This window comes from Ailuropoda melanoleuca, chromosome 10 (assembly GCF_002007445.2).
Source record: "Ailuropoda melanoleuca isolate Jingjing chromosome 10, ASM200744v2, whole genome shotgun sequence".
Classification (NCBI taxonomy): Eukaryota; Metazoa; Chordata; class Mammalia; order Carnivora; family Ursidae; genus Ailuropoda; species Ailuropoda melanoleuca.
In genome coordinates, this window is record NC_048227.1 from 94,011,630 (window position 1) to 94,032,431 (window position 20,802).

Consider the following 20,802-nt stretch of genomic DNA (forward strand, 5'->3'; position numbering starts at 1 on the left):
TTTTCCGGGCTGTAGTGTTATTGCTGTACCATGACATTGAACATTATAATTTGGTCTGTTTTTCAAACATTATATATGCAACATAGTGCGATGGATTTTTCTGTTATCTTAAATAAGAAAGCTAGAAAGAAATGCCATTCTCTACTTTTTCAACATGTTATGATTCCTAGGATCAATATGATTTTCTACACAAGGTTCTGATAGACCATACTCTGTAAGGTTGGTTGGTTTGTTTTTGTTTTTGTTTTGTTTTTAGTTAGGTAATTAGATTTTTTGGTGGTATGAGAGATTTACTTATTTATACAATCATATAATTATATCTAATCCCTTTATTATTCTATAATCAAGGTATTTTGTCTATCAGTAAATATCTACTCTTTATATTTCAAAACAGTTGCCAAATTGCTTCCCCAGTTTCAGACTGTACGGTGAAATTCACACTGTGACTGAATAGTGCATTTTTAAAAGAAATTGACATACTTGATTAAGCACTCTTGGAGGGCTGATGATGATGATTCTAAGGTTTTTGTGGAACAAATTCCAGAGGAGAGTTAAGAGTGGGAAAGAACGGAAGAAGGCTGAGAAAGTTGTTACACATAAGATTGTCCCCAGATGGTCTGCGACGGTGGTCCTCAACCTAGCTGCCCAGGGGAGTCACCCAGGGAATTTTGAGCAGCACCAGCACCCAGTCCTGGCATCCGTAGGCTTTGGCTAAGTTGGTGTGGGGTGGGCCCAGCATCGGATCTGCCTCCCACCTGGCAGGGACCATGGAACTGAAGAGCCAGCAGATTCTATATATAATTGCTGATCTATTTCAGAGGTTATCATTTTTCAAAGCCGAGGAGGGGAAAGGAAAACTGCCTTCATCAATGAAAACAGAACTTGGCTCCTCTAGACTTGGAAGTAGACTAGCGATCTTGGGAGGGGTGGGTTCATCTCCTCTGAGGCTGACTGTCCCCCGAGGGTCTCTCACAATGACTCCAGGCTACACCGAGCCAAGGCTGAATGGAAGGAGAGGGGACGCTGTGTGCCCATAATCCTATGGCCTTGCCCTAACACCTCTGCATAGAACTGAGGGCAGACTGGGCACATTCAAGTCAGATTTTATTATTAACTAGGCCAGCAGGTGCAAAATAAGATCCCAGCTCCACGTCCTATAAAACCTTAGGTTGGAAGTAGGAGTTACTTAACTTCTTGTAGCTTGATTTCCTTATCTTTCAAATGAACATGGCCATCAACGTTGCAAGGTAGATAATCATGTGGGATTGTGGGAAGTTTAATGAGACAGCATTTATAATAAAATGCCTGACGCCTAATAGATGCCAGTGATGAGCAGCTTTTGGTATTGTCAGACTCAAAATATTATCACCCTGGGTCGTCTGTTCCAGATAAGACTAACTCAGGACCTGCTGGCCCTGTTGTGGGTCCACTTCCCCATGGAGGACACCATAAGCAGAGCAGAATTAGTTCTAGACATCTTTTCCAGTGTAATCACAAGGCCAAGGAAAAAGCTTTTTTCTCATCTCCCTCTGCAGTAGCTAGAAGAGTTCAGTTTCCATAAGGACCTTCCAGATCTTGAGACAATGGACACTGGGAATGTCAAGCCCTTCCTGAATAACCACCCCGTCCACGGGGATGGGGCCCATGGTAACACAATGCAACATACAATCAACACCGCATGATAATTCCCACAGTGATGAGACACACATATGGGAACAGGGATGTTGATTTCTAAAGCAAGGATTCTCATGCCATCCTCTCCAGCAATGGGGTGCGAGTGCATCTATCTCACGGTTTCTTTACCATTTATCCATCAGTGGCCACTTAGGTTGTTTGCAGGTCTTGGTTATTGTAAATAACACTGTAATAAACATGGAGGTGCAGGTATTTTTAGTGTTTTTGTTTTCTCTGGATAAATACCCAGAAGTGAAGTTGCTGGATATTATGGTAGCTCTATTTTTAATTTTTTGAGGAACCTCCATACTGTTCTCCACAGTGGCTGCACTAGTTTGCGTTCCCCCCAACACTGCTGGTTCCTATTTCTCCACATCCTCGCCAAAACTTAATATTTCTTGTCTTTCTGATATTCTCATTTTGACAGATGGGAGGTGATATCTCCAGGTTTTGTTTTGCATTTCCCTGGATTAATGATGTTGAGCATCTTTTTAAGTGCCAGCTGGCTATCTGTATGTCTTCTTTGGAAAAATGTTCAGATTCTCTGCCCATTTTTTAAATTGGATTTTTTCTTTCTTTTTTTTCTTTTGCCCTTGAGTTGTAGGAGCTCTTTATATATTTTGGATATATATCAGTTATCAGTTACATGATTTACATATATTTTCACCCACTCAGCAGGTTGCTTTTTCATTTTTTTCATTTTGTTGATGATTTCCTTTGCTGTGCAGAAGCTCTGTAGTTTGATATGGTCCCACTATTTACTTTTGCTGTCAGATTAAAAAAAAAAAACAATACATCACTAAGACTATCAAGGAGTTTACTGCCTATGTTTTCTTCTAGGAGTTTTATGGTGGCAGGTCTTACATTCAAGTCTTTAATCCATTTTGAGGTAATTTTTATGTATATAATGCAATGCTGGTCTAGTTTCATCCTTTTGCATGTGGCTACCCAGTTTTCCCAGCACCTTTGATTGAAGAGAGCATGCTTTCCTCATTGTGTTTTCTTGGCTATTTTGTGATAAACTAATTGGCCATATATATGTGGGTTTATTTCTGGGCTCTCTATTCTGTTCCATGGATCTATGTGTCTGTTTTCATGCCAATACCATACTGCTTTAATTGCTTATAGCTTTGGACTCAGCTCGATTTTTATCAAAGATTTCTAGAGGAGGAAATAAAACCAGCATTTCATTCTCTCTAGCTAGAGGACAATGCCCAATTGTTATTGCTATTATTATAGCTATTAAAGTTTATAAGCCATTTGTAATTACAAAATGGCACAGTGCTTTGCCAGGCGTGGTTCCTGACCTGGTGCCAGCTGGTGACCTGTTTGTTTCTGGTCTATGCCGAGGTACGTCCAGAACTCAAGAATGGGTGTTTCGAAAGTTTTAGAGACATTTGTCATTGTCATAGGACCAGTGGTATAGCCCGGGGTCAGAGGGCAGGGGTTAGACCAGTCTGCGTGTTTTCAGACTTGCTAGGTGTGTTGAAGGCGGATCAAGCTACAGGTCAGCCGAGTGCCGCAGGACCACACCTCCACCCGCAATGCCCTGGGAAAACAAAATTGGTGGGGCCCCACAGACGGCCTAAGTTGGTGACCTTCTGACCAGTCCTACTTTTACAGTTTGAAAACAACACCTGGGGGGAGACTCTGACCAGCTGATGGCAGAGTCGTGATAGGAGTAGAGTTGGAATGACAATTTGATTTTACACCTGATGGCTCAGCCATGTCTCACAACAGCTCCAGCCAACCAGGTGCTCCAAAGCCAAGACTAAATGCTGCAGGAAGAGGTGACTCGATTTCCACCTCAAGTGTAGGATCTTGGGAGGTCTGGGGGGCAACCTTTCCCTTTGCTTACTAGGGAAACCTAGTAAAAATCCTGGAGTGTCTCTGTTGGGGGGAGAAGTGTGACTCCCTGTGACTTATAAGAACAGCCAGCACCAGACTGGGCCTGTACTGAGGAGTGATGAGATCTGCATTTTTGAGTGTTTATATTGGACGATCAAGAAAAACATGTGTCGAGACAGAAGTGGAGATAGTTTCACTCCTGTACTATTTTGGAGTGCCCACCGCGTTGTAAGCACTGTTGCTGGTCCTGAGACTATGGACCCCACTTGGTCACATACTTGTCTTCAGGGGTTTATAATGTGGTGGGAGGGACAGCTGACCCAATAGAATCCTTCTGTCATCATATAACATATACTATTATGTAATATATATGTGATATATAAAATATAGTATATTATTATATATATCTTTCAAGTGGTCATAAGAGGGAGGAAGAGAAATAGAGTAAGGGGTCAGAGGTTCAGAGAGAAGGCCTGTCTGAGGAGGTGACATCTGAGCAGAGACTTGATCACAGAAAGGCTTGATGAGCTATGTGTTGGATGGATGGTGGCCAAGGGGCAGACCTTGTGAGGAAACTGGGGAGAGCTTAGTCAGGGAGGTGACTAACCCCAGTTGGGGGTGTGAGGGGTTAGGCTGGTGCCATAGGGAACTGGGAGGTGAGGTTGTAGGCACAGACAAAAGTAGACAGGGGGCATTCCGTATTTGGGAACTCCAGGCTATGTAAGGTATTGGGCAGAGTGAGGTGTGTGTGTCTGGGGGTGCGGTGGGGAGTATTTGAACAGATGCTGGGAAAGAAAGCAAGGAGAGCCTTATGGGCCATGTGAAGTTGTTTGGACTGTGGCCTGAAGGGAACGGGGAATATGGAAGCGTATGATATGATCACATTTGCTTTTAGAAAGCTCTCTGTGCAGGGCCCCCGGGTGGCTCAGTTGGTTAAGCATCTGCCTTCAGCTTGGGTCATGATCTTGGGGTCCTGGGATCGAGCCCCACTTCGGGCTCCCTGCTCCATGGGGACCCTGCTTCTCCCTCTTCCTCTGCCTCTTTCTCTCTCTGTTTCTCATGAATAAATAAATAAAATATTAAAAAAAAAAGAAAGCTCTCTGTGGGAGCAATAGGAAGAATGGGTGGAAGGCAGGGTGTGGAGGCAAGCGAGGAGACCACAGGAGAAACCCAGGCGAGATTGTGTGCACAGACAGGAAGGGGCAGATCGGACCCAGACAAGCATGGGATCATTAGGGTTTGCTTATTGATGGGCTGGACACGGTGGATAAGACCAAGAATTTGTAGGTGTAACAATGGTGTTACACAGTCCCTCCAGAAGGAAAACCAGAAGTGAAGTAGGCTCAGCTGGGGAAGCTGGTGTTTTGGTTTGAATTTGTTAATTTGGGGTGACTACAAGACATCTAGGTGCAGGTCCCAACTGAGTAAGCCGTTGAGTTACATGCTTACCTTCCTTTATTGGGATTTGCCAAAGGGCTGATAACTGAATCATGGTATAGGGTGAGTTGCAACAGGAAGCCTATGGGGATGACTTCCCACTGCTTGCTTCACATCCCTGAAGTCAAGATGTGCCTGTGGCCATAATTTCTCGGGGATATTGTTGGAACAATAGTGAGTCAGTCCTCTCCGCCATGTTTATGGCACGTTGCATTCACACGTAACAGCATGCACTGTTTTAGGTGCTTTCTTTCCAGTGACTCATTTTCCCTCGGAATAACCTTTAGACAAGCACTGGAGATGTGATCACTTTCTAGATGGAGACAGGAAGGCACAGAGAGGTAAAGTGACTTGCCAAGGTCACACAGTGCCTAAGTGGCAGAGGCCAGATTGAGTCCAGGCGGTTGGGATGCAGGGCTTGTGCTGCTAACCATCAGCGCACGCTTGTCCTCCAACTGCAGCGTCTGCCAATCCCCAGTGTCCTCCTGATCTTTACCCTCCAGGCCTTTCACCCTTTCCTGCGGGAGGAGCACGGAGGTCCGGAAAAAGGTCTATCTTCACTTCCAGAATTGTTTTCCTCTTTAGTTCTTCTGTGGCACCTTCGGGATGATCACACACAGGCCCGAGGTCAGCCATTTTGGGTTGAAGTTGTTTACCAGAGCACTTGATAACCTAATCATGGCAGAAGGGGAGTGCCAGGGGAAGAAACAAGCAGCCCGCAGTGTGCCATGAAGACTGAGCAGAGCCAGGATCTGTTCTCGTAGGCACAGCTCTGGCTGACGGCAGCTCTTCCCAAACTCTGGACTGCAACCCTTTAGTGGGTTGGGAAATCCGTTCAGTAGATTGTAACCAGCATTCCTTCCAAATAATGAAACAGAACAGAATAGAATAGGACACGCAGGAGGCTGTATCACATGTAATATGGGCAAGTTACGTGTGTGGATATATATTTGGGTCATGACATAAATGTACTTCTTATTGCATGTCTGGAACATGCGGAGCCAGAGCGCCCTTCACTGTGCGGCCCGCGGCCAAAAACATACTCGCTGCGCTACTACGGCCCCCTTACCTGTGGTTTCCGTGAGCCAGGGTCAGCCTCGGTCCCGAAGCAGATGATCCTCCGACATGTCAGAAGGTCGACAGTAGCCTGATGAAGGCGACATCGTTCCCCTCGTGTCATCTCATCATACCGGCATTTGATCATCTCACATCATCACAGGAAGGCAGAGCGCAGTACAAATAAGATATTTTGAGACAGAGGCACCACATTCACGCAGCTTTTCTTCCAGTATATTGTTATAATTGTTCTACTTCATTGTTAGTTATTGTTGCTAATCTCTTACTATGCCTAATTGATAAAGTAAACTTTATCACAAGTATGTGTGTATAGAAAAAAACATAGTAAATATAGGGTTTGTTACCCTCTGCAGTTTCAGGGGCCCACAGGGGTCTGAGAACGTATGCCCTGGGATAAGGGGGGACTACTGTATTTTCTTCTCTAATGAACTGATACAGGCATACATCTGCGTACTTTAATTATAAACATATGTGCATAGTGCATTGGTGCTAAATGTGGAATTCCTGCAGATCTGAAGCTTGGACCAGAAACTGCTCCAGCTCATGATTTGGGGAGTTGGTGGCAGGTGGATGGTAGGTTGTCAAAATGGAAGCTTTAGCAGGAGACAAAATCACCTGGAGAGAGTGTGTGAAGGAGCAAAGAGAAGAGGGTAGAATTTGGGGAACCATTTACCTTTAAGGCAGGGATACTGGAAAAGGAGCTCACCAGACCTGGACAAAGAGGTGGGAGGGAAACCAGGAGGGTGTTGGCAGGGAAGCCAAGAGAGGAGAGAGTCTGAAAAGCAAGGAGAGGTTCAAGATTGTCAAATGTGGCGGGAGGTCAAGTTAGGTAAGAGTGGGAAGGCGCACATTGAATTGAGCAACATGGAGTTCCCCGGTGACCTGGGCTGGTGCCTTCAGTCCAGTGGAGACAGCTGAACTGTGGGGGACTGAATGGTGACTGGGGAAGACAGCTGCAGGGGGGAATGGGCAGCTCTTCCAACATGTTTGGCAATGAAATGGGGAGGGCAAGAAGGTATCGGCCAGATGGGGGATAACGGGTTCCTCCAGAAACAGATTTGGCCCTCGTGTTACAGAAAGACGAAATATTTACAAGCTAGGCTTATAGGAAGGTGTGGGACATTTAGCCTCTGTTAAAAGGGATGAGGTAAAGCTATGGATTCCCACCCCCTACCCCCTTCCTCCCTGAACAGTAGGGTAAGGATTTCTGGTAATTGTGGAGACAAAATTTAAGAATGGTGACAATGACTGCTGTTACTCTGGTTATTTATACAAGCAATGGCTAAGTTTATTTTGGAATAATGATTCCAAATTGTAATGGACAATACAATCAAAATCCCAGAGTTAGGGGGAGGAAAAGAAAAAGAGCATGAAACAGTAGCCAAAAGAAAAATGACATTGACAGGCTATCGACACTAGTGCTATCACTGCATAAGGAATAAGGAAATAATGGACCGTTTTCTGAAAACAGAAAATGCCATGTGTAACTGATAGAATCCAATGGGACAGATTAAATTTCTTCTACTTTTATGATGAAAACCAGATTTCAAATTACTTTTGATTTGTCTTTTGGCTTTACCACATGCTTGAGAGAATTCGGATGTAGGCACCTTATCACTGACATTTACTAGTCAAGATAAGAATTCTCTGTTCAGGATTGTGGACCTTGGGGACTGTCATTATCACAGCGTCAAGGTAGACTACGAGGTGTTGCATAATTATTGCCACACCTAGTCTGTAAGGAGTAAGGAAATCTGCATCGGAGTATAAATATTTGTATTTAATCTTTGTTTCCCTGGGGGAGTGAAGAAAGCTGGGACCCCTGATTAAGTCATCTTATTGAACAAACTTTAGGCATAAAGATCGTTTTCAGAGATGAAGGAACTATGTATAATTCCTAAGAGAAACTTTCTCCAAATCAGAGAGCAATTTAAGGAAATGCAAAGCTATGAAGAAAGGATATTGACGAATCTTTCTTAGGTTGCTTTCACAGCAGGGAGTAATTGCCTTAAGGTAAAAGCTCATCTCTTGTGTTTGAGAAAATTCTCAGACCATTCAAGTCACTAAAAACCATTCACTGTTTTTGATTAACCAGCATGTGAAGAATCTTGTCTAAATGGGTTAGAAAGTCTTTGCCTTGAACAAAAACGTATAGTCTTGAAGATGAGAAATATTGCTGGTTTTGCTGAATTTAGACATCTATGGAAAGGGTCTCTGGTCTGAGAATAAACCCCTTATTCCCAAATATTTTAAAACATGGAATTAAAGTGTGTGTGTGTGTGTGTGTGTGTGTGTGTGCGTGCGTGCATCTGTGTGTGTCTGTGTGGCGGGGAGTTCACTTTAAGTGTAATCAGGTCCTGGGTGGAGCAAGTGGGTTTACAGGAAAAGGAACTTTTGTGTTAGTTCAACTCCTAATTGTAAGTCAAGGTGACTCATTTGGACAACTGAAGGTCGATATATGTGAGGAAAGAGACTGACTGACTCCTCACTGGCATTTTTTCTACAAGTGAAGATGTCTAAAACCCTAAGTTTCTTCTTAAATGTCTCTTAGTACCTGTCATTTTTGAAGTTGGAAGTGAAAACTGAGTTTTAAGCACAAAGGAAAAAAGGATCCTACACAGTGAAAAAAAAATGGACACAAGAATTTCTCAGAAAGAACTTAGTGAATTTTTATGAATTCTTTGAAGTTGTTCTTGAATGACTGAATTCATTGTCCAAAGACTCAAAGGAGTTGGAATTGGTTGGAATTTTCCACTCTTTGCCATAGTCCTGGATCACAGGCACAATTTTTCAAAATATTGGTAGAGCCAGGTCTTAGTGCCAGAATGAGGGAGAGATGTTATATAGTTTCTCCTTCATTAACTATAATTTTAGCTGTTTTTGTTTTGATTGAAATTCTCCTCATTGGTTTGGTTGGTCCTCATTGGTTCTCCACATTGGTTTGGTTGGTTAAAGTGGGTACTAGCTAACTTGGACCAGTGCCAGATGGCTGGAGACAGACAAGCTTCTTGTGACATTGATCACTACTGCCTTCCATTCTCTTCCTCCTGGCCAATGGAGGTACTCACCCTCTTGGCTATGTGTTCAGGGTTTTTGAACAGCCTCTGATCCCCCAGGCAGGTGGGGGTGGAGGTGACGTGTTAAATAGTCATCAATCTCTAGGGGCCAATCATGGTAGTTCTGTCTCCTTTGGGAAAAGTTGGGTGGGGAACCTACCTTGAGGACAGTTGGCCTCTTCCATGGGGCAGAGAGGTTCCAGCCTTGACCCCCTCTAATTGCGATAGGACTCCAGGGCTCCCACACCAACCATCCCATTTTGTACAATCCCGCACTAGATTCTTACCTTTCACTCTTCAGGGCCTGCCCTGTCCTGATGATGAGCTTCAGACATGGAACTCCTTGGGAAAATCCCTCCTCAGGCTCTTGGTGAAAACCTCAAAGGGAAGGAACAAAGCTGATCATAAATCTGGGAAGAGCAGACCTGCACACAGGTGGACTGCAGAACTGGAAACGCTCGGGAGAAAGTTGTTGGTTACTTCTTTTTTTTTTCCCTTTACAGCTGTTGGTCTAAAATCCCACACAGGGATACCCTAGAAAATATTCAGAAGAAATCAGTTTTATCTACTTTCCTTCTGAGAAACTTTTTAGAGTAACTGCTGGTAAACTTCACCAGCTTTTTCTAAAAGTTCATAAAAGCTACTTTCTGTGTTGGAGCATCTTTGCGGTTTCTCAGTTGCCTGAACAGAAATATAATGTTATGTACAAGAGACAGAGTAGTGTCTCCCTATAATTTTACACACATACACATGCAGTTTTCTGGTTATGATTTCCCTTCCCATCTCTTTGCCCTAAACCTTATAATAAGCTCATTCATTTGTAACTCTACTTGGCTGCCTGATGTTTTGAGAGTAGAATTAGTGCAATTGCTCTCCCCGGTAAGAAGAGGTAGCTTGGCAGTGGTATTGAGAGAGAGGAAAGCTGACTAGCCAGGGAATGCAATACTAGAAATGTAAGACCAGTAAAAGCATTGACTCCTTTAGAGAAATGTTTGCTGTCTGGATGTCCCCAGCCTCTTAGCCAAGCGATGGATCAAGCCTTCAGCCCTTTAGATACAAAGATATATGAATGCTCTGCCTACGAATAAACTGACACTTTGTAAGGAGAGAAAAACTGGTCTGAAGAGAATTTCTCAGGCGCTTTGATTGTCTGATTGCACAAACATCGCCTCGTCAATTTTTCTCACAATCTGAGAGAGGAAGTGGCATGAATAGGAATGTGTTTGGAGCTGAGGGTGGGGACAAGAGGGAGAGAGACGCTTCCCCGCCATCCCAAGAGGCGGGAGGGCAAAGAAAACCTTCACGAGGAACCTGCGGCGCGATGCCTCCCCGCGTCCCTCTCCGGGCGGTCCCCTGCCCCCGGGGCGGCGCCGGACCGACGCCGTTGGAGGCGGCGGGTTTCGTGCGCTCCGGCACTGCTGGGAACGAAAAGCGCAATTCCGCGTCTCCGGGAGGAGAGGACACGGTCACCCGCGCGGAGGACCATCTCTGGCAGCAGATCCAAGCAGGTCCTCTCTGGTGTCTACGCACAGGCGGCCGCGCGTGCCTACGCGCACACACTGCCGCCTCCGCGCGCAACTCCCACGCCCCGGGCCCTGTGCCTACCAGGCTCCAGATCCGCCTCCCGGGGCTGGACCGGGAGGGTCCTCGGCGGCGTCTTTAAGGCTGCGGTCCCCGCCCCTCCCTCTTCCCCGCCCTCCCCCGCTCGTCCTCCTCGGTGTCGCCGCGGCTCCTCCCGACCTCCCTTCTAGCCGGGCTGCCGGGCGTGCGCGGCGCGCGGAGCAGGTGCGGGCGAGCCCCTCGCATGCCGCTTCCCGGCCGGAGGTGGTAGCGGCGCCAGGCGCGCTCCGCCCGCCCCTCCTCCGGGCCGCACTCGGGCTCTGGCGCGCGCGGGGACATGTCGGTGGCGACGGGCAGCAGCGAGGCGGCCGGTGGAGCCGGCGGCGGCGGCGCGCGGGTTTTCTTCCAGAGTCCCCGGGGCGGCGCCGGCGGCAGCCCGGGCTCGAGCAGTGGCTCAGGCTCCTCCCGGGAGGACTCGGCGCCCGTGGCCACGGCGGCCGCTGCGGGGCAGGTTCAGCAGCAGCAACAGCAGCAGCAGCGGCGCCACCAGCAGGGAAAAGTGACAGTGAAATACGATCGCAAGGAGCTTCGGAAGCGGCTCGTGCTGGAGGAGTGGATCGTGGAGCAGCTGGGTCAGCTGTATGGCTGCGAGGTACCTGAGCGCGGGGCCGGGAGGGTCCGGGGCCTCCCTCGCCCCACTGTGCCCGCACAGGAATTCTCCAGGGCTCCAGCTCTCGGGCGCGCACAGCCCTGACTCCTGGGGACCCAGTGCTGGGAGCGAGGCGCAGGGCGTTCTCTCTCCTGGGTGCCCTCTGGCGCCGGGGCGCGACAGTTGGAACGCCCCTGTCTGGGTCCAGATGCGGGGTGCGCAGGGCTGCGGGCCCCCCTTGATGGCTAGTGGGGAGGGTTGGGTTTTGCTAACCACATTGCTTTTCTCGGAGCCCGGGGCTCTTCTAGGCTCCAGCTGCATCTACACGCAGCGGGGCTCAGAAGGGCTCACCCCAGCTGCGCCTAACCCAAAAGGAACAGTGCTCACTGCTGAGATCCGGGCAATCCCGATTTATGGAGAGGGAGCAGGGAAGGGACCTGAAAGCTGCTTAACGGAGAGGAGAGGTTCTGGGGATCTCAGAGGACCCCTCGGTTCCTGAAATTCTACATCAGAATCATGAGATGAACGCGTTCCCTTTTGCAGCCGGCCCCGACGCGCGTCCCCATAATTCATCCTTGCATTTACCCAGGCTGCACACGTTGGGCTTTGTTGAAGCAGCTTTTTTTTTTTTTCTCTTCCACTAGCCGAGCTCGGGTACTCCCGTGGATGGGCGCGGAGTGAGAGCCTTTGGCAACCTGGAAGGGTGCCTGGGTGAAAGGAAGGTAGCTGGGCGGGTGGTGTGCGGGATGCCCGGAATCCAGCAGCTTCCCCTCCGCCAGGACACTGACTTCCCACGGTTCAGGGGCTAAGGTTCACACACAAGTCCGACGGCCGTGTAGATGCTTGATGTTAGGAGAAATACTTAGAATAAGCGGTAACAAACGTCTGCTAGAAGAATGAAGCCAAAATGATTCCCCACGAGAGTCTTTAATAACAGCGATTCTGAATGAAGTATTGTACTTCTCTTAAGGGCGTGGAGTTTGGGAAGGGTGGGAGAATGGAGAGAATTAATAATTAAGGATACGGCTTCGAAGTTAAAGCAGGTTTGTGGCCATACAGCTGTTAACGCTGTTCAGCAAAAATGAAAGCCAGATGAACTCATTGGCTTTTCTCCTGGTTTGGGGTATTCTGTTTCTCACACATTTTACGGCCTATTGTGAACACATCCTTTCCTTAACATTCTCATCGCAGGAGTCAACAGTATCCTCATTAGGGACTGCTGATGAATGATTAGGATATAATGAAGCTGGACTATATGACTAATGGGCTTGTAAAAATATATTGTTTCTCCGGCCTGGCTCTTACAAAAAGCCAGTTTAATTGCATAAAGAAAAACTGGCCAACATAGGAAGTGTTCCTGGGATTTTTTTTTTTTTTTTTTTTGGTAGGAAGTTGGCAAAACTCTTTCAAGAAACACTGTATTTGATTTAAATGGGGTTACTCTTGGGGTGGGTGGATGTGCTCAGTCCTGCCTCTGTAGAATCCAATTAATTTTCATTTAGTTCATACTGACCTTTATACTCCATTTTGGATTTGGAGAAGATTTAATAGAAAAACTACTGTTGAAATTAACAGTGCTTTAGCAGTGCTCCTTTTATGGGAGACTAATTAGGTGTTGTTGGGGAAACTAGAGAGTCAGCCCCTTAGCAGGTGGGCAAATCAAACATTTTAAACATTCTTCAGAATAATTGGGGGAAAATGGTGGCTTGGATGTTCACTGTATTCAACATGTAGGTTAGATGCATATTTTAAAGGGTGAACATCACCTTGAATCTTTTCCTTGTACATCTCTTCTCCATTTTAGACCTTCTGACATACAGCAAGCTAGAGATTTGAGAGAGGGCTATATGCTGCCAGCATGTCATTATAATGTGGGAAGTGTTTCTCTTCAAGTTGTTTGCTCGGTCATTTTAGGTAGAAGGAATATTGGTCATTGAGAAGGTTGTTGGCAGTTTGTAATTACCAAGCTGATGATACACCTTCCTTTAATGATAAAAAGCATGTGATCTCCTAAGTAGGCATATATAGAATTGTTTTCCTCCATTTATTTCTCCACTGGTCGTGCTCTATTTTTAGCTTAGCTTCTCTGGTCTGGTAGCCTTTCCTTGCTGATGGCTTCAAGTTATGTCAGCCTCTGCTTTCTTAATCGAGAAGGACCTGCCCTGGCTAATAGCTCTGAGTCTCATGAATATAGAGGGTAGGGAATGTTCCTTTTACACTTAAAATTGGTAATGTTGTCAAATTTTTATTGCATGCAGTTGACACAGAAAGCGAATTTGCCAGACTTCAAACTGGCCAGAGGCCTGAGCTTTCTGCCAAGTTGGGGAAGATGATGAACACATATTTAATTTCAGAAGAACTTATATCAGGCCGGTCAGCAGTTGGACGACTTGTCCTTTTCGGAATAGAAAATAGTGATCTTTGGGAGAGGCGTAAAGCACGATAATTAAAATTAGGAGTGGGAAAGAAGAAATACACAGAATACCTTCCTGGCTGTGGTCTTATCTAGAAGTTTGCAGTGGCCAGTCAATTTTGTTTGGAGAATAATCTAAAGACAGCATCTGGGAGTGCTTATTAGGTGCTGTTCTCGGCACTTTGTAAGGACTAACTAATTTAGTCTTTACAACAACCCCACGAAGAGGGTGCTGTTGTCTGTTTTACAGATGAAGAAACTGAGACACAGAGGAAGAGGCTTTCCCAAGCTCACAGAGCTGGTGAATGGCTGGCCGTGGGGACGGGAGTATGAACCATGGCCGTGTGGCTCTGGGCCCACATGCTAATTTCTGGGGCTGCCTCTTAAGTTTGCAGGGGTCTATGCAAGAGAACTTTTGGAGGCCCTCATAGCATAGGTCTAAATATTTAAAAATAATGCATTTGTAACGAGCATGATATAAAATTTATTCCATCTACCTACCTTGACAATGATCTCACCATAGGGGTCTGGAAGGCTAGGTTTGAATTTTGAATTCTCAGACTTCCCAGAGCTCACAGCTGGCATGCCGCTGGAGAATCCCCTGGCCTTGGGTCTGCTTTCTTTTCTTCCCACCCATGGTGCTGTCTCACCTGGTGAAGAGCATTGTGTCCACTCGCCTATCCAAGCTCTGTCACCCCTTCATCATACCTTTGGCTCAGACCAGTGGCAAAGGCCCCCTTGCGGCGACAGATCTGGGAGGAGTCTGTTCATGCCCTGGAAATGGCTTGGTATTGGATCAGGAAACTCCGGGCCTCTGCAGTGGAGCCTAAAACAAGACAGAGGGACAGGCATTCCAGGTAGCTGGGTCCAGTTGGTCCTAAGAACTCTGCAGGAAGATGGGTGTGGGAGGATTAGGGCCCAGGACCCCGGCCCTTCTTAACCCAGTCTGAGGGCGGTATCGCTGTATGCCACATCAAACAGCCTTTGGGATGTAGAGCTAAGTGTTTTCATAAATTCTAAAATGCTTAGTTATGTTGATAGTTATTTTCCATTTCATCTTCTTGTACAGATAGTTAAATTTTCAGCTAGGGATTTGGTTATAAGGGAACTGTTAGGATGGATCTGTATCCACATTTAAGAATTTCTGTTTTGAGACATTTTCATATCTCGTCCAAACCCAGACAGTTTTTAAGAGCATTTGAAATCTGGCATCGCGTCTCCTTTGACAAGTGTTGCAAGATGGCTTACTGGATAAGTTATATCATTTTTTTTCTCATCTTTCCCAGCATCAAGATAACATCTGTACTTCCAGTTTTGCAATTTGCTTTGCTTTGGAAATAAAAGCCTGTTTTTAACCTCAGATTATTGAAATGCCTGTAGCAGCCTCACCGTAAACAGACTTGTGCACGGAGGGCATTTCCTGGGTTACCCTGAGGGTCCGGTTGGCTTTTCCCTTTGTTGCAGCTGTCTGCATTTTATTATTTTTATTTTTTTAAAAATTTTTATTTATTTATTTGACACAGAGAGAGAGAGAGAGCCCAACCAGGGGGAGCAGCAGGCAGAGGGAAAGGGAGAAGCAGACTCCCTGCTGAGCAGGGAGCCTTATGTGGGGCTCGATCCCAGGACCCCGGGGTCATGACCTGAGCCGAAGGCAGACACTTAACCAGCTGAGCCACCCAGGCGCCCCAGCTGTCCGCATTTTAAAACGTGGTTTCAGTCATGTTATACCTTTGCATCTTCCCTGACTCCCTGTCATTGCTCGTTCTATAAATCAGTGTTTTTCCAAATGTTTTGATGGTGACCCTAGAAAGATTTAGATTGCTGCCTGACACACGGACTCATGGATATATGAAAGACACATGGATTCACAAAGCACCACTTAATATTACTATGTATGCTAGAGAAAAAATGACAAGGGTAATGTAAAATATGACTTTATTAATGCTTAAATATAATATTCTGCTCTGTTTCCTTTTCCAGAATTGCTGGTTGTGACCCTCTGAATTGATTTCAGGGGCGCCTGGGTGGCTCAGTCAGTTAAGTGTCTGACTCTTGATTTTGGCTCAGGTTGTGATCTCAGGGTCGTGAGATGGAGCCCCACGTCCTGATGCTTTGCAGTGGGCGTGGAGCCTGCTTAAGATTCTCTCTCCCTTTTCCCTCTTCCCCTCCCCCAGCTTGTGCTCTTTTTCTCTCTAAAATAAATAAATTAATTAATTTAAAAAATAGATTCCATAACATTTTTGGACAGTGGCATGCAGTTTTAAAAATACTCCTCCAGGGGCACCTGGGTGGCTCAGTCAGTTAAGCGTTTGACTCTTGATTTCCATTCGGGTCATGATCTCAGGGTTGTGGGATCAAGCCCCGAATCGGGCTCCGTGCTCAGTGGGGAGTCTGCTTGAGATTCTCTCTCTCCCTCTGCCCTTCTCCACCACCATCCCCACCCCTCCCCCCGCCGTCTCTCTAGAATAAATAAATAAATCTTAAAAAAAAGTACTTCTCCAGAAAGGGAAAAGCCTAAACGTGTGTGATAGAGTTAGCTGGTGTTTAATAAATGCTCCGTATGCATCAGGTATGATTCGTGTAGTCCTAGTAACAATCTCTGATATGCTCATTTTGTTGATATAGAAACTGTCATGGAGATGCCAGAAAGTTGCCCCAGGGCCCACAGCTGAAACGTGGCAGTGCAGGGCCGTGTCCAGGACTTCTGATGCACCTTCCCCCTGCACCGAGTGCTTCTCAAGGCAGCATAGCGCCAGGACCTTCTGTGAACTTCCATATATTGTCCACTCCCCAGAAGTGGCTGTGGGAATATCTAAGTTGACTGATCTTGCATGTAGGGGGGAAATACCACGATCGGGGAGTTGTTTTTATACCTGGATCAGGCTTCTAGTTACAAGTTCAAGTCCTTGTTTTGCATATAGATTCCCACTCTGCAACACCACATTTCACTGTTTTGCCATTTTCTTAGTACCTGAGCCAGAAGGTAGAAGTGTTGTTTAGAACTTGGTTTGTGGATGATCAGGTGAATCTCCGTCTGTTTGGGTATTGGGGAATGAATAAGGCTTTTTAAAAAATTGCTTTTTTAAAAAAATACCTCCATAAACTCAATCTGTAAAATATTAAGGAAGAAATTAAATATGTTAGAAGTCTACGAATAAAAGAATTCTCAATTGCCAAGGGAAGAAAAGTACTTCACACGTTTCCCTTTGGAACAGTAGTTAGGGAAATTTGGGGTAGAGGCGGAACTTAAGAGAGTAAATGATCTGTAGCTAGAAGAACTGAAGTCATATCGTGGCCCCAGCATTCACTAGTCGTGAGAGCGGAGGCACTTTCCATAATAACCTCTCTGAGCCTCACCTTCCCTGCCCTCTTTGCAGGGATGGGAAAGTCATGGAACAGAGTAGCTGGAACACAGTAGGTATGCAGCCACTGTTGTACCTTGACCATAACCAGCCACTACTATCGCTTATTCTCTGTGATGTGGGCAGAGGACAGGAAGGAAGAAAAAAAAAGACATTCACATCTATTTGGTGATAGAATTTGGAGAAGACGGGTGGATACTTTGGGGTTAGGGATGTTGGTATGTGTTTGAACTTGAACGGGGGCAAATCGTCTCTATATCCTTCCTTTTTCTCCTGGAATCTTCCTTATTCGGGGAGTTCCTGTGGGTTTTCATGTATGTATGGGGAAATAAGACTTTACTTCGTGTTCATTTTCTTCGTGTGTGTCCTACTATGGTAGAGCACAGTTCTCCAACCATTAAGCATTTATTTGAATGAATGAAAAAGAGTCAAGCATCAGAAAACGTGTTTTAGCATTGAATGAGTTGGTGGCATTTCTTTAATAGAGTCACAGCTAGGAAAAAAAAGGAGATTTCTGGTTTTGTTACAGTAATCCATATCCCACTCTTGGATTATTACTGTTTTATTTCAGCGTTGTTGAAAAGTACACCTACCTTCATTGACTTAACTTGCTCCCAACAGTTTACAAATTGTGGTTGCAGTGCATTGATTTTTCAGCTCAGACGGAGAGAATTCTTTCGAGAATCTGATGTTCCCGGTGTCTCCCGCCCACCCTCTTTTCCTCTGCTTCTGCTGCGCCCCTTGCCACACTAGCTCTGCCTGTGGTTCTCACCGGGGACTCACTTTTTTGCTTCCAGGGTCTTTTGCTTTTCTCCCAGCTCTGTAACGACGCGGCTGCACATGGCAAACCTCTCCTCATTGACAGCTGTCCTCAGAGGAGCCTCTTTTTCTAGATGAGGGCAGAGCAAAGCCTGCATTGTTTCTTCCCACGTGGTGCGTGCACACCTTGCCCACAATCCCATTTCCTGGTGTCCTCCTTCATCGCCCCAGGCTGTCCGTGGCTATTTCGTGACTAGTTCAGACTGTCACCTGTCTTTTCAAGGCAGCTTTTTCCATGTTCTTCCCTCCCTGCAGCCCAGTCCTTGGCCTCCTCCTGGGCCAGCCAGTGAGGCCACCCAGGGGCCTCTTCCCTTTATCGCCCTCCTGCCTGGAATGGGTTTGCAGCCGGGCTCCCTGCTAGAAATAGCAATAGCCATCACCTGCCACGAAGAACGCGTCCCTTCCTCAATCCTGTATCCCCTCTGGTTGCCACTCATACTATTTAGTTTTCTGGAACTTTCTCCAGACACTGTTTATCCACCAAGCTGCCCCGAGGGCCTTGCTGTTTCTCAATCCAGGGGGATTGTGTGAGTCTTTATTTGCCTTGGCCTCCTGCCACCGTAGGTGCCCTCTGCCACTCCCCAGGGAAGCCTTTGGCTTCTGGGCTGCCTCTCCCGGTCTCACACTCTTCTCTAGCTACTCCTCCAGCCCCCTTCTGGGCTTCCTTTCTCTGCCCGTCTCTTTGGTCTGACGTCGCACAGGGTCTGTCTTTGGGCCCCTGCTCTGCCTTCTACGTTTTGTTTTGTTTTTTTTTCCTGCTCTCGCACGCTCTTTCTGGGTGATACGAATATTCCTGCGGCTTCAGTTGCTGGCCATATGCTGACAACTCTTCCATCTGTATTTTTAGCCCAGATCTGTTTTCTGAGGATCAGACATATTCAGAGAGGTTTGAAATGGACAGCTGCACTTAGATGTGCCATGGGAGCCTCGAGGTTAACTGGTCTGCAGATGAGTTTCCCTTCGTCTGCAGATCTCCTCCGCTTCCTCCGTTCCCTCGTGGGTGAATAGCAGGTGCTGCGATCCATGGATGTCCCAGCCGGAGATGCTGCTGCCATCCTCTCTCTTGCCTCTGCCCTGCACGTCATGCCCGGCTGCCTCGGAGTCCTGTGGACACTCGCGCCTTACGGCTCTGCGACCTGGTGCCTTGACTTCTCGCTGCCACCGCATTCGTGCGGTCCCTTAGCATTTCTCACCGATAGATGCTTCCATCTCAGTTCTCTCCAATTACTACCACCCTGAGTCCCGGTAGCCACCCCCAGCAGCAGCCCCTGCTTTGTTGCAGGGAGGGCGGCTTACTTCTGCCACTAACACAGCTCCCCGCGGAGGGCCGGGGAACTTGTACATTTGTCTCCTCCAGTCAAACTTGATAATAACTTTAGGAGAAGGGGGTGGTGGTGTTATCTTCCTTTCTTCATTTTGTAGCGGAAGAAACTGAGACCAGAGACGTTGTGACCTCTCCCTGTCTAAGGTCATGCTGACCCCAGAGGCACCTAGCCGCGACGCTGCCCCTGCACCCAGCAGCTCCCCGTTTATTGCGTTCCTACTGAATACCCCATCCTTGCAGTAACTCTGCAAGAAACTGAGGTACGGAGAGCTTGAGCTGCTGGCCCCAGTCAGAGGCCACGTCCCTCTCAATGGCAGAGTCAGGAACAGATGCCTGTCTCTGGTTCCTGGGCTGGGACCTTCCCCTGCTGAGGCCTTTCCTCCAGCTGCCCTTCGCTGTGGCGATTCCAAGTGTTCTCTGAAATCTGGATCCTGTTATTTCCCCCCGGCCTTCACGACAAAGCATGAGCCGTTCGGCTACAGCCAGAGGTCAGGAGCTCGCCCTGCCCGCCTCTGGAGCCCCCTCTCTTGCCCCTGTCCCCTACCCCTGAGATCCTAATGCAGGGCAGACAGGAACCCCTTCAAGCTTGCTTCTTCCATCTCCCAGACCATCTCCCCCTAACTCTCCTACCTTGTCCACCTGTTACCAGTTCTTCGGGCTCACCCTTGGGGTATCTCCTTTAGGAAGCTTCTCCAATCAACATCTCCTCACTGGCAGGCTGGCTAGCAGGCCCTCGCTGGCTTGTGCTTACTTATCCCCTTCTTGGAACACTTCCTGTAATTCTGTCTCTCAAAGCTCCGTGAAAGTAGGGTCCTATGGTCCCTGCAGCCCCAGTGTCCCTCGCACACCTGGGTGCCCTGAGGTGTCCAGCACGTGGCCATCAAGTGAGCGTGCCAGGAACTGGCCCTCCAGACCATCTTCTGGAGCTGTGCGTTTCAGACACACACAGCTCAGATTAGCTGCACTAATGTAATTCGGCTCTGCCTGGGTTATAAGTCTACTTTTTCATCGTTGACTCGAAGTTTCGGTTCTCTCCCCTGGTTGTCAATTATATCTGTGCTGTGCTTTGAACCTGTGAGCGGAGAGGAAGTGGCAGTGGAATGAAGCCCAGGGGCAGGGGGGAGAATCTTCCAAGGAAGTAATCACAGCTTACTGCCATTCTTCTCTATAATTTTAATTTTTCAGTGTGTACAAGAGTCCTATTTTATTTGCACAGTCACTGTTCATTTTCTCCGAGAGCGGCTGTGCTTGCTGGGCCAAGAAGGGGTGAATGGTTTTCCATCAGCAGATAAGATTCAGAGCGACAGGCTCACACAAGTCTCAATAGGATGAGGAATGAGAGCCGGGATTCCTGCCTCTGCTTCCAAGTTTGGGCCAATAAAGTCTCACCAGGTATTTCTGAGTCAGAACTGGCGCTCTGGAAATCTGTTTCACTGTGTAAAACCTTAGAAAAAAGAAGAGACCAGAGTGCGGATCCGTCTCTAAAACATGAGTTTATGGTTGAGGAAAAAGTGATCAAAGAAGGGCTTTTCCTTTTTTAAAGAAACTGTGGAAGGAACTTTGGAGAATTGATTGATTGGTTG

The 20,802-nt window shown here is 47.0% G+C and overlaps 1 protein-coding gene and 1 long non-coding RNA gene across 2 annotated transcripts in view; one reads left to right on the plus strand and one right to left on the minus strand.

Annotated features, from left to right (window-relative positions):
• Positions 1 to 2,305: 2,305 nt before the first annotated feature.
• LOC117804018 lies at positions 2,306 to 11,413 on the minus strand. The gene is made up of 4 exons (XR_004628174.1): positions 11,309 to 11,413; positions 9,380 to 9,470; positions 6,029 to 6,163; positions 2,306 to 2,441 (listed from the first exon to the last, which is right to left on the minus strand). It is a non-coding gene; the product is annotated as an uncharacterized LOC117804018 (long non-coding RNA).
• Positions 10,826 to 20,802, plus strand: part of PPP1R14C (protein phosphatase 1 regulatory inhibitor subunit 14C) — an 84,461-nt gene continuing 74,484 nt past the window's right edge. The window contains exon 1 of the mRNA XM_034669290.1: positions 10,826 to 11,304. Coding sequence (XP_034525181.1) covers positions 10,990 to 11,304 — 315 coding nt within the window. The 5' untranslated portion in view covers positions 10,826 to 10,989. The remainder of the gene's footprint in view (positions 11,305 to 20,802) is intronic.